The 14,378-nt window shown below is 37.9% G+C and overlaps 1 protein-coding gene across 5 annotated transcripts in view; it reads right to left on the bottom strand.

Moving 5' to 3' along the window:
* The window catches only part of CADPS2 (calcium dependent secretion activator 2), a gene marked incomplete at its 5' end in the record, with an annotated part of 283,646 nt that overhangs the window by 132,202 nt on the left and 137,066 nt on the right, over positions 1-14,378 (bottom strand). For all 5 annotated transcript variants that reach the window (XM_083860055.1, XM_083860056.1, XM_083860057.1 and 2 more), the window contains 2 exons: positions 4,226-4,365; positions 13,519-13,630. In XM_083860055.1, coding sequence (XP_083716181.1) covers positions 4,226-4,365; positions 13,519-13,630 — 252 coding nt within the window. The remainder of the gene's footprint in view (positions 1-4,225; positions 4,366-13,518; positions 13,631-14,378) is intronic.

Genomic DNA, 14,378 nt, shown 5'->3' on the forward strand with positions numbered 1-14,378 from the left:
TAGCTGTGAATGCTTTGCCTTGTAATGTATAGAAAGGATTTAGATACAAAAGGATGGTTATGAATCAGTCAAGTTAATTCCCACTTTGAGAGCCCTTCATGCAAGAATAAAAAAAAAAAGTAAGATATGCAGTAAGATTATGTTTACTGTAAGATGTATAATAGGGGTTACACTTTATTTCTTTGATCAATTTTTTTTAGAAGCCATATTAGTGGAGTAACAGTAGATTAACTCTATGAATGTGTCAGCATAAAAATAAATCTCTTTTTTGGAGAAGTACAAATGAACTGCAATTGAGATTCACAGTAGTGTTCAGTCATAAAGATTTTTAATTCTTGCTCTTAGAAAGTTTACAATCCATAATTAAAAATCCCAACTTTATAATCTAATTTAAAATATGATTTTTGGTTATGAGTGTGGAAATCAAAGCCCAAACATGATTTCAAGGTGCTGCAGTCCAGAACACTATTTGTGAATTTAGTACAAGAGAGTATAATTTGTAAAATGCAATACAGGTTTTGAAGTCTTCCAGCACATCCTGTGTTAGTAAGTAAAGTCAGTCTTAAAAACTTTTCTGAAGAGATAAAATTGAAAACCACTATTATAGTGGGCCTGTAGGTTTTGCCAACCCTGCAGAACCTGAAATATTTGGGCACAGTTCAACTATGAAAAAGCTGCCTCTTACTGGAATTATCTTAGATAATCTACTAAAACCCATCCTTCTGCAATTGGCTGTAGGATAAAATTTGAATTCAACTCTGAATAAATTTTGAGATTCTCATCTGAAAAACATTATGTAATGCCAACAGATTGCCTTCTTTTTCTATGAGAGACATACGAATCTTGTATGTTAGTTCGTTAACTCCGACATACAGAAAACACAACTTCTCTAGTTTAAATGTTGGTTAAGGACAAAGCATGAGATTGTTCTGAAAAATACAATGAAGAATTAGAACTTAGCTAGGTTGAACACATTAACTACACTACAAGTCTGTTGTAAGGGTTTAAAATTCAACTTTCTGATATGACGAATTTCCAGGAGAAAGGATGATCACATTCTGTCATCCTTTTATATGCATCCCTCTTGTGTACTCTATGACACTGTATTTAAATAAATGACAACATTCTAACAACAAAATGAAACTAAATAAAATAAAACAAACAAACATAGACAAAAATCTCCCTGTCATTTTCACTACTCAGGGTGCAGCTGCCTTTGAGCTCTTCATCAATTGATTTTATTCTATGGCCTCCTTCATTATGTTTTATGCAAACACTGCATTACAGAGAGACTCGAGTTTCCATACTGTGCAGGTTTGCCAGGGAATTGCAGAGCCTGGCACTGTTACAACCATGCTCAGCAGAGCACAAGATTTTGGCTCAGGGAAGTGACAGTGCCTCCACCTCTGCAGCTCCTCCAGAGTTCTAGATGCTTCCCTAGATTCACCCTCATATGTGATCTTGGGAGGTGCCAAGACAATTGAAATACTAAAACTTTTAGGCTTCAGATATTAATTTCTAGGATATTTGGACTTGAACACCATAATGAATAGTTAAAGCCCTGTTTCCACTGACTTCAGCTAATAGCTGTGATTGGCGTGCACCGCTGTGAAAGCAGATTCCAGTTTATCAAACTGGACACAGGAAACAATGTATCATCAGTTACTACAGATGGAAACATTTCAGTTTCTTACAAGGAATTCCTTCTGTGCAGCACAAATGGAGATAAAAGTCAGTTTCTTCCAAGCAACCCTCAACTATTTTAACTTCAAAATATTCCTTTGCCTTTCTGATGATACTGCCCATCATCCATCACACGTTTCCAGTCTCTTCACAAATGCAGATTTCCCTGATAACACAGTATCATTTCAGAACCACAGCAGCTTTAATACGTATATTGAAGCAGGTGGGAATTCCTCTTGAAAAAAACACCAAATGACCACTTATTACTTATACTTACCCAGGAAGTCAAGCCTAGATGATGGCTCTTCATAACATTAATAGTTCCTGACCGTACACACTAACAATTCTACTTGCAGGTGTTCTTTTCCCTCCAAATAAATGACTTTTTCCTTCCTCTCACTGCAACACCGGTGTTTCCTACAGTACCTCATCAATCTCTTCAATGGTTATTGAAGGAATTATTAAGTTTTTATTTCATTTCACTTATATTAATGGTGGAGAAGTCCACACATCTGTTGGTGCCCTAACTTTTCTTAACAAGTGTCTAGGTAATAATCATTATAGCTAATAGCAATAAAGAAAAGGAAATTATTACTGACCTAGAACATTTTTGGTGGGAAGAACTACAGTATCTGCCTGGAGAACAGTCACAGTGGTGACCCTGGAGTAAAATGTAGAAGTAACTGACAGTGCCAGGAGATGAATATTCAAAATCAGTCTGAGGAAGCAACCATCAGCAGCAGATGGAAGAGATAATGGTTGAACTAAATTATTGACAATATTTGATTGCGTTCTTTAATGGTCAGACAAGATAACTGATATAAAACAGCATCAGAAACTTAGTTGGGGGGTTAGGAAGATCCTCTGAAGAACCCAGAAGAACAGCTCCTTGCCAAGACAGCCTCTGGGGAAACACAGAAGCATCATGAGAGGAAAGACTGGAGCTTTCTCCTTGTTGCTGGATCCGGTTGCACTCTAATACTCTAAGGGGTTGCAGACAGCATGACCCCAACATTATCAGAGACCTGATCAAAAATGGGAACTTCTCCTAGTCATTGCCTGGGATAGGTGCATGGCAGCACAATACCCCTGATGTGTTTAGGGAGAAGTTTGCAATTGAACCAGGTCATGTGCAGATGAATCTGTTGCACATCATTTTTTGCTGATGTGGCTCAAGCCAACCTGCTTCCATGGCTGCCTTTTGACAAACCTGCTGAAGAGGGTGGGCAGCAAGCACTGTGCCTCCCTGCATCCTGCTCTGCTGCAGCAGGCTGAATACCTTCCAGCAGCAGGAAACTGAATCCATGCTAGTTGGCTAGATCTAGACAAAAATGTGCCACCATCACCAAAACATTTCACAGGTGTTTGGTGAGTGCTAATGAATGGGGCAGGAGGTGCCACTCAAAGGAGAGGCATTCTTTACTATAGACAAATGCTTAGCTCTTCTCTCCAGCTCCTCTCTACTCCAACTTATTCATGTCAGCTGAGTCTTCCTTCTCTCTCCTGCTACATTATCCCATTTCCCTGATCTATTTGCTGCCCTGCTTTAAAGTTTTCTTGTCCCAGTTCCAGCCTCCAAGCACAGCAGCTCCAGTTCCCCCATTGACTCTATGACTGCTTTCCCTCTTTTTCCTCACAGTTCCTGGTCACCAGCCACAGGTCTCCATCCAGCAAGTCCTAATTTGTGTTTAAGTTTCACAAAACCAAAATGAGGGATAAGATTGATACCTGGGAAATCTGAGACCAACTGATTAACACTTTAGACACAACTTGTCGGTTTGGTTGATTTTTTAAAGAAAGTATTGCACATAGGAAATTTTGGCAATTACTGCCTGTGTACAATGGGCAGAATACAAACAGGAGGAGACTAAAAAAACCCTAAATAGCATGGACAATACATTGATTCTTTGTGATTGCTTTATAACAACAGATACAAATTTGCTTACTGTCAGCAACACTATCTGTTTTTGCAGGTGGGCTGAGGAAGAGTGGTGGCAGTCAGTTAAAGGGGCTGTCTTAATGAATAATCTATTCCACATAGTTTTGGTCTTAGACAGAAAATCATCCTTAAACTAGCATTCTTATATAAATTTTTTTTAAGAGAAAGACCATACAGCAGACAGACAAAGGAAGGAGAGACTGTGGCAAATACCACTCTATTCAGGTATAGAATATATATATATATATATATATATATATTAATCCTATTTAAATGGAAAATATGTTTCTTCTGAATATTTTTTTAAAAAGTGCTATAATCTGTAATATTCAAACCCAGCATCTAAATAAGACTGTTCTCTTAGTTCTGCATTTCAGATGTAGCTCATCATCTGTCTTTTACACATCACTGGACATCTGAAATGAATGTTATTCCTGACCACTCCAAACTTTTTGTATAAAATGAAGATACAATACAATACCACACCATAGGAAATAGTTTAGACATTTATAATATTTTACAAACTTTATGATTTTAGATACATTTTGTTAAAACACAGGCCTAGTGAGACAAAATAGAGACAGCCATGAAATGGACACTTACCCACAGTGCTTCATGTGAGGTGGTTTATCCATTCTCACCGCCAGTTTAATTTTCAAGTCATTGTCCTGACTGTTTTTTGGAACTATCATTTTATGCAGATCAGGAGACTTTGGGCTATTGGAGGTTGGATATAACACAACCTGCAAGTAATGAAAAGAAAAATTTCAGCAAATTTATTAAAAAACTGCTTGTAGTCTTTAATGGAAACATCTAAGCAGCAAAGATCCTTGTTGCATCTGCTCCAATATGAAAGACGACTAAAAAAGATTTTCTAAATCTAATAAACCTGCTGACTCAATCTCATTGTAACAGACCAATTTCAAAATTTAACTCCTTCCTTCTCTTACAAATGGGAATTTTCACATTATGAGTTAATAAAATTACCTCCTGCTAATACATTCTGAATTAACAATTTATTTTTTTTTTTTTAAGGAACAGTTGGCATTTCAAAAGGGTCATGTACAATTAAATAGGAACCTAAACTTTTACATTATTCAGTGCTCTGCTGGAAACACTCTTTTGAAACAATTTGCTCTAGCATTATGCAACAAATCAGCCCTCAGTAGTGGCATTGCTTGAGAGAAGACAACCGAAGTATATGTCTTGTTTTGATTAATAGCATTAATAAAAGTCAATTTTAGTAAAAACCCATCAAAATTGTAGATGAATTCCAAAGCATCTCTGCTGCAAATGGAATATAATAAATGTAAGATACTATGTCCAATTCACATGTGACATGACACAAACCTTTTGTTTAATCTACAGTAATAGATGTAAAAACCCTCAAACCATTGAGATTTAAATACTTAATTTTAAAAACATTTATATACATTTCTTGAATGAACCCTTTTATTAACAATTAATTTTAGATTAGCATTAGTCACAAGCTGTTAAATATTTATTTGCCATCCAAAAAATGTATCTGTTTATAGCCAGTATAATTAAAAATTACTGCTCCATCAAATCCACATTGACATGCTCAGCAGTATATTTAAATACTGCTGAAACACAATTTCCTTTCATTCTTATTATAAACACAACTTTTGAATCTAGATGCTGAAGTATTCTAAAATATTAGAATTTAGACTCTAAAGTATTCTAAACATACTACTTTGAAGACTTTAATAACATTCAGTGAATTCTGAATTACAATTACCATGAATTACCATTATCATTTCAAAAGTAACAACACTCTAAAAAGCATCATTCTTCATATCTTTCATTTTCTAAAAAATAAAATTAATCATTATGTTACCCATGAAGTTTATTTCTTACACATAGTACTTGTGTCATATATCTAAAACACAGTATATTGTCCTCTGTGTTACTATGATGGTTAAATTAAGGATCTGAGTAAAACCGTCCAAGGAGTATAAATCTAACAGATGTTATTAAGCCAAAAATATTACAACAGTGTCATTCAGACCTAATCATCTGAAAGATGGCGTAAGTGGAAGGCCTTTAGCTTCTCATCTCAGTATTTTGCAGAAGCACATTCCTGCAACCTGGTAATATCAGGAGCCCCAGTCAAGCAGAGAAATATGATGCATCACTACTAATCAAATATGCAACCTTTGTAAAACCAGTGGAAGAATTAACCTGTCAGATCTACTGAGTACATGCAGTACCTTTTAAAGCAATAGCAGAAGAATCAGTATATTCTGATTTCAGCAAACCAGGAGGTTTTTTTTTTCTTTTTGCAAATGCACAGAAACCACTATTTATAACAGAGCTTATTCCTTCTTTCTGTTTTTCATTCTGAGTAAAAGGCATTTCTTAAATAACATTTAAAAACATTATGAGCATGGCAACCTTTGTGTTCTGATTTATCAAAGGGGAAATTATTTTTATTTCATTTATCCCTTTAACTGGAAGATTATATAAACAGAATTATTATACATTCCTTTCATTTAATCACTAGGCATCCACACAGAACTGTAGGTGATGCTAAGAATTTTTCCTTTTCTACAGTCTGCAGTTCCTGTTGTCCTGTAACAGCTTATTACAGCTCATGCATCTCAAGTGACATCTTTCTCCTGTCAACTTTCTGAGTTTTTAGAATGCTGATGAAAATAAAAGCAGACAAGAGTATAATTAATTTATATCTTTGGTACTTGTGGTGATGCTTAAATTCAATTCCAATTGGGTTTTCACTGCTCCAGTTTGGTTTTATAATTTGTGTTTTATAATTTTGTAATTATTACTATTGTTTAAGATGGCTTCTCCTTCCCTCTCCTTCTCTCCTTTCCTCTCCTTCTCCCCTTCTCCCCTTCTCTCCTTCCCCCAGACTTTCCCGCCAGAACCTTGGTTGTCCTGGTAACCCTATCCCATAATAGTTGTTTACCACCTTTCTGTTAAGTGTCAATCTTTAAGTTATATAACTTCCCCACCCCCTCATCATGTATTCCTCCTCCCCAAGTTACCTATTATTGGTTCAAAAGTTGTGCATCCCCTCATTATACCATGGCAAAAGGTCATGATTGGTCCCACGCAATCCCACCCCTGTAACCCACTCAATAAAAAGCCGTGCCATTTCGAGGCCAGCGTCTCTCTCCGGAGCGCTGCCTTGGGACTACGCACCCCTTGGTTGCACACCCTGAGAGTCCCGCCTTTCTATTCTGCGCACTATCCGCACCGTGGTCGAGTTTGCCCACGCCTCTGGCAAAGTGGCCCCTGGATGTAGTGGCGGCAGGGCTGGCCGGAACTGCACCCATTGGAAAAGCCGAACCACTGCAGGTACCGACAATTCCTTTTCTGAATTTTTAAAGGAGTATTATGGAGTATCAATTTCAAAGCTCTCACAAAGAATAAGTATCTGTCAGACTGTAAGTATGCATTGTGCTGGGTTTGTATTACACATTGTCATGCCTTCCAGCTTTAAACAATGAAAGCTTGAAAGAACTTTGTAATCAAACTTTTTGTTATACACAAACACATAAAGCATTTGACAGGCATTAATTATCTTCACAAAAACCTTCATACTAATATTGCCCTTAAGGGCAACGATAGCTACTGTGTACTCAGAATCGGGTGGCACAAGCTGCAAGCTCCCATGAAATCACTGAAACCAAAAACATTTGGAAACTTCTCCTTAATACGAAAAGTAAAAAAATTACTGAAATTTCTCACAGTGCAATGTGAGGTCATTGCCATTGTCCATGGAGAAACTTCCTAAGGTTATTCTGTCTCATATTTCCTTTCAGCATTGCTTAAGGATTTAAATCTTCTGGTTGTTTCATAATCTACTTTAAAAAAAAATAAAATGGTATCAACTCAAATGTCTTCTCTGGTAGATATAACAGTCACCTAGAGGATACCCTCTCTGTGCCTAAAACTTCTATAGATTTCATAGAACTCCTACTGCATCATGTATTTCTGTACTACATCATATATTTCTGAAGTTTTATTTTATTGTTCATAAATCTGTGGATATCACCATGGTAGTTTATTCAGCAGCAACACAGAGAATTATGAGTTTTTAGTATAGCAAACTGTTTACCATAATTATACTAACAGGTAATCTATATTAAAAATAATGAACTATTCATGACTAGAAAGCTACACAGCAAACATAGCTGCTGTGCATTGCATTTCTTCAACTCATTTAAGGCAAATTAATAGTATCAGAACAGTGTGGGTTGAGATAATTCAGTAAATTCAATTGTCTCATAATCATTAAAAAAAACTTGACCATGTGTTCCAACTATATCTAGCATTAGATTTCCTCAGACCACACTGTTACTGAAAAAGTGTCAAGTTCACTTATGTCTCTCCTCATCTGGATGCAAAATAAACAAAGAAAGCTTAAATATTACAGAGCAGCACTAAACATTTGCAGACAGTGATGTTCTCAAAATACTTTTTCTTAGTTGTGAATGACTGAAAATGTTTTTCTCTTGGGTTTAAAAGATGATAGGTAGAAAGACATTAAAGCCAATATAATTTGACAACGAAAGTAACCACCATTTTTGTGATTCTATTATTTATTTAGGTCTCCAGCTGGATCACAATAGAAGTTAATTTGAGTAAACTTGGGCGAAAAATTCAATCCAGACAAGCAACTATTAATTCTATTTTTGGTCTGTTGATCATATCTTCTTTTAAAGGTATGAAAGAAAGGTTGATTTGGCCAAAGTACTCTAAAAGCTTGAACAAACCAAACTGGGGGCATTCTTACTTCCACATGGAAGATAACTGAGAAAAAGGTTCAGAGTCAAAAGCACTGTGCAGAAGTATCTCCTACTGGTACTCCCATGTTCAGATAAAGCTCTCAAGCTACCATTCCTGGCTGCAGTTGGCCTGTTGTCAAAAGAATATGCAGCCTTCAAAAGGGACTAATGAAGGCAAGTTGTAAGCACCTTGAGAAAAATCAGAAGTCAAGATACTCACACTTCTGACGCAAGTATTTGAGATGAGATAGATTTTTCAAGTTGGGATGATCTACGACACATTGACATCTCAGACTCTGGGCACCAGACCTTGGTAATCATGGTAATTCTGAGCTGACTATGCTAAGTTTTGGCTCACTGTCACAAGCAAATTAAAGTTAAGAAGATCTGCATCTTAATGCCCTGGCTGAAGAGGCAGGTGATGTTCAGCATGCTATTACAGCAAATCATTACCTCACCTTCAGTACAGACCATATCACACAAAGGAGCCCATCCACAGCATCCACAGTCTCCTCTTCATAATGCAGCCTGGGCCATCTTCAGAAAGCAAACCAAACCTTAGCCTAGCCCCATCCCCAGGGAGGCTCCCAGTGCATGGGGCTGCCCTGGTGTTTCCCAATCCTGCCCTGTGTCCTGATACCCCATGGAGTCGCTCCTGCTTCTGTCATCCAGCTTCCTATCCTTTCTGCAAACTATAGTCTCCAACAGGAAAGCCAGAAATTTTTCTGAGACAAACATTCTCACACCTGATGTGCACTTCCAGAATACAATTGGTGCTACAAATGCTGGGTTTTTGCTGCTGACCAAAAGTGCATTTCCTTTTTTTTATCTTATTCCATACATAGGATGAAAAATTTTAACCACATTTCTTAAGGTTTGGCTAAGTTACAAGCACTTGAGAACTCAATATACACCACGTGGTCTTAATTATAAGCAGCTTTGTGAGGTCTGTTCAGAATAAACAACACATGCCTAGTCATGCAACAAATTCTGCAATGAACTAGAGAAACCAAGCTCTCTAACTTCCATGCTCTACCAGAGACATTTCTAACTCAATTTGTGATTATTTAAAGCTACAAAAAACAGCCAGTGCCTAACACATAAGATCACACAATCCATCAGCTGTATTTGCTGAGGCTTTCATCATGCAACAGGACTAATTAATACAATATAAGGATTTTCTTTCATGTTTTAAAATTCAGCGATTTGAAAAGATGCCAGTGCAAGCAGAGAGGATAGGCAAAATTTAAGTTATGAAGTAAGCACCCATTATTATTGGGCACATGCAAATTTATGCTGCTGGTCATCCTCTAAACAAATATCAGAGGAAAATCTCCTAGTTAAATATGCTTTTTCCACTGATTTGAAAATAGTTGTAGAACAAAAATTATAGAAGCTGGTTTGGGATATGAAATAGATGACTAATGAAACCCTTCAGTGTTATGTTTGCGTAACTCTGGCCCCAGCCTTACTTATGGGGCACCTGGTTTTGATAGAAATGTCTACTGACCCCTCTCAAGATACCTTCAGCCCTAAGTTTGGAGCTGCTCTGTGTTATGTCAGCCATCTGGCTGATGTCAGAAAACCAGACGCTGCTGTCAGTGTGACAAGAAGTTTGGTGGAATGCCCTAGCAGCAGCTTGCCAAGCACAGCATTGCACTCACCTTCCTTGAGCATTAAGTCATAACACCCTGCTGCCAGGAGGATGAAGAAAAAAGAAGCCCAAGAAGAGGCTAAAAACTGTCGCCCCTGCATTTTCTTGCTTTTGATTGTTTGAACCTTTGCAGCCTGATTCTCACGCTGCTTCATGTAAACAATGTGGATTCTTAGAATTTATCTGTATGTTTTGCATAGTTTTCTCTGAGAGAGAATTTGACTGATGGTCATAATGACCAATGGAGTCAGGAGGTTGTAACCTCCTTGGGCCAATCTGGGCCCTATGTAAAAAGTGTATATAAGTAGAATTGGAGTCAGATAATAAAGAGCCTTCCATGTTTGACCCTGCTGCTGCCTGCTCTCCTCTGTGAAGGTCCACACCACGTCGCAATGTGTTACCCCTGAAAGTGCAGAGGTAACAAAAAACTGGAGGTAGAAAGGGGAAAAGGAGCTGTCTCTCTTGAGAGTAATTCCCTTGGAAAAGTTATCACCTTGGGAACCACTAAAGAACAGGTTAATAAGACCACCAAGGGAGTTTATGAGTTTTCTATGCAAGCTCTATCATCTCACCTATTGAGTGATCTCTTGCTTTTTTGTTATGATTGCATTACACCTGCAACATCGAGACAAGGCTTTGGGTAACAGGTGGTTAAAAAGAAACAAAAAAAACAACAGAAAAACTGAATAGGCACATGGTTAGAGAGCTATCTAGAATACTGCTGATGAAAAAGAAACGGGAAGACTTCACAATTTATACAATCAATCTCTGTTGATGGTACTGGCTGAACATTCACCCTAGTGGGTCTTAGCAATTGATAAAAGTAGCCTTTGAGTCCTTCCCAGAGAGCCCCTCCCCAACATCTAAAACAGACAAAGCCTGAATGCAGAGTATCTCAAGCATTTTCAATGAAAGGCACTCTCAAAGAAGCTACTGAGAACCCCCTGTTAGAATGGAAACAATAACAGTCAGGCACCACAGAGTGCTGACAGGCAGACTGCTTGGGGGGCAAGAGACAAAGTGGGAGTGGAGGCAATCTCTTGTAATTTTCAAAACTTAAAAAAGAAAGACAGAACAACTCAGGCCTCAGAAACCTCAGTAATTTCAAAGTGCGATGGAAAAACAGAATCCCCAGGATGGCAGGCTTTAAATTAACAGTCACAGAATGAAACTGTTCCTGCTCAGGGGCTCTTTGAATGTGGAACAGAAGATAAACAACATGCCCAGTGCAGTTGACATTCAGAAACGCATCAATCCTGTGAGAGTATAGGTACCTAGCCAGTAGTGGTATCTTATAATTTTAAATCAAACACAGAGAAACAGCACCAAAGGAAAAAAAAACGCAAAAGGCATAGCTGCACAACTAATTATTGCTGGTTGCAGCTGACTGTGACAAGCAGGCTGTGAGACAATAGTTCTCTTTTAATTGAATAGTCAGAGCAACAAGGCTGAAATATTCTTACATTCAAAAAGTATCAGCAATCAAACACCACCTGCTGCTCTCGCATTGTATCCACAAGTGTGCTAAGCACGCACAAGGGCTGTCACTTTGAATTACTAGGTTTGAACATCTTTATACGCAAAGTACCGAACAAGCAAAAGTGGTGCCGGATCCCTGTGTTTCAGAAAGCACCAGGCTGATTTTCCAGAAGTAGTTAAACCAAACTCTGCAGGCTTGTTCACACTTTCTGAGCTGTTGCACATACAAATGCAAATACCCATTCTGCCTTCTGTATGCACATGCAGAAATTATTCAAGTGGCCAGATCAGTATCAGTCACATAAAATCTGTACAAGTTTCAATGATATTTGAATAAAGTAAGTTCTTAACACTTCCTCATGGGAGTAAGTTTAGCTTCAAAGATGCAGCTTGCTTTACTTTCTAGAAGTTACTGTATGTAGAGATCCACACAAACACAGACACAGACCACTTCAAAAGCTCATGTTCTGCAGAACCTAAATCCAAATAACATCCTTCCCCTGTTTGTGCAGCACACATCTCTGTTTCAAATTTCAGTGAAAAACTGAACTTGTACAACTGTTCTCCAGTTTGTGAAGGACAGACAATAAAAGTTAAGATTTAGTTTTGTTTGAAAGTGGTCAGCAGGAAGCCGGAAGAATGTCCCACAGCAAGCAAAATCTTCTCTTGGGATTCACAACTGGATTTATCGGTATTTTTTGAGGAAAACAGCCATATCAGACAAGTGACACAGCAAGTATTCTGTTCAGTTAACCACATCTTAGCAGTATATATTATAAAATAGCAAAGCAGTACTTGGGTACTCCTATTTGCTATTCCATATCGTTCTAAATTGGTGACTCTGCTTCGCTCAGTTTCACACCTGTGGCTCCTTTGTACTTGTCACTCTGCCTGCCTGGCTCTTGCCAGGGTGCCCTGTGGGAAGCTTTCCCACGCAGAACCCACCTACACCTTGACCAAGTGACCTTGGAAGCCCCTTATCAGGGGATATGAGATGAGTCAAGAAGAAGTAACCCTGAAGATACAGTCCTGAGCTTAACCAGTGACACAACATATGGGAGAACGTGTATTTCTGTAACCACCTGTGCTCAGAGGACACAAAGTGCAGAAGAGCCCTGCTCTTTCCAACAAATTGTGCTTTCTTGAATGAGAAACAGCCAGGACTCTGATTGTAGAACTGAGCATTAAAATGTGAGGTATCTTCTATGTGCTGCATGTCAGAGGAAAAAATTTCAACAGGAGAAACAGAAGAGGGAGAGATTTGCAGACCCTCTCTGCCTCATTCTTCTTTCTATGATACATTGCACTCTCTAGCTCTTGATTCTGGCCTAAGAAGGATAAATTTACAGAATTGGCAAACTAGTCTGAGTTGGAAGGGACCCAGAAGGATCATTGAATCCAGCTATTAAGTGGATGGCCCATATGGCAATCAAACCCATGACCTTGGCATTATTAGCACTGTCCTCCCACTAACTGAGCCAATATCAGATTATCCTGTCAAGACAGGGAAAACATGAAAACGGAGGAAAAGTTCATGGCGTACAAGAATAAGCTCTTATCTTACTCTCACATATTATCCCTCACTCCTCTCCCATTCTGCTCCATCCTTCTACCACTTAAATCTTTCCTTTCCTTTCCTCCATTGTTTGCTACATTTATTACATGCCAAGTCTTACCTCTCTCCCTTTCACTTCTAATTTGGATAGTTAAAAGCATTTATATGTCATGTAGAAATTAATGTTTTAAACAAGACAAAGAGAACCACCATGGATACCCGATGTAAGTTTCTGAAAGGTAACTGAAGTCAACTTACCATGTTTTGAACACTAGTAAAAGTCACTCTTATATTAAAAAAACCCACTGTTTGGTAGGGCCACAGCAGAGCAGGCTGGTACTGAAGGCCTTCTACCATTTTACGGCACATTTTATCAATATTCACACTTCTACCCATCATTTCTCACATATTTCTCTTCTCTGCACATAATACTCACTCTTCCCAGTTCTTTATCTTCAAGTGCCAGCACCCCTGTGCTTTCTGTAAAGAGTTTTACTTTGACAACAGGCCGAGGGTGAGTAGTGGTGAAATCCCCTTGGGTTCCCCATCTGCAACAAACAAAACGACAAAATTTAACTGAGGCTGAGCACAGGCCTGACAGTGATAGGACTCTAATCTTTCCTGCAGAATATTTATCAGTGCACACTTAGAACTTAATTTTCAAGCTTTAGGAGGAGGTGGGTGGGAAAGAAAAGAGAGGACAGTTTTTGAACATCCAAGATCAAATATCTACATAGAAAAAAATGGCTTTTCTCTATGATAAAACAAATCAGGGCTTTTCTGTATAACTTTGTCATAAAATATCAATCCAAAAATTTTTAATGGCAAAACTCAAAGAAAATAAATTATATATTCATAGAGAAAAAAGGACCAAGCAAGAATGCAAATAAAGAGAGATCTATTTTCTATGAAATACATTCACTATCTTCTGCATACAAGTCAAATTAATTTAGCTTAGAATCATATCTCAATTCACTTCAGGCAACCACAGCACGAATAAATTGGGAGACTTCGGCAGACAAAATCTTATCTTTTATATTATATATATTTTACAACTTAGTACGAAAATGTGGAAAAAATGTAAACGCAAATGCAAATAACAGGAAAAAATATTATCAGAATGACTATAGCTGTGCAAAATAATTACTGCCACAAGGCTCCATGATTTTAGAGAACCTTAATTAGGCACAAAGACTTCAAATCATTAATCTCTTATCTCAGTTAAGACACTTGGTTTGCCAACCTTCCTCCCTCCTACCTGTGTGCCAGTGGTACAAAAACCCAAAAGTTATACAA

The sequence above is a fragment of the Zosterops lateralis genome, assembly GCF_965231275.1.
Source record: "Zosterops lateralis genome assembly, chromosome: 4".
In the NCBI taxonomy this organism is placed as follows: domain Eukaryota; kingdom Metazoa; phylum Chordata; class Aves; order Passeriformes; family Zosteropidae; genus Zosterops; species Zosterops lateralis.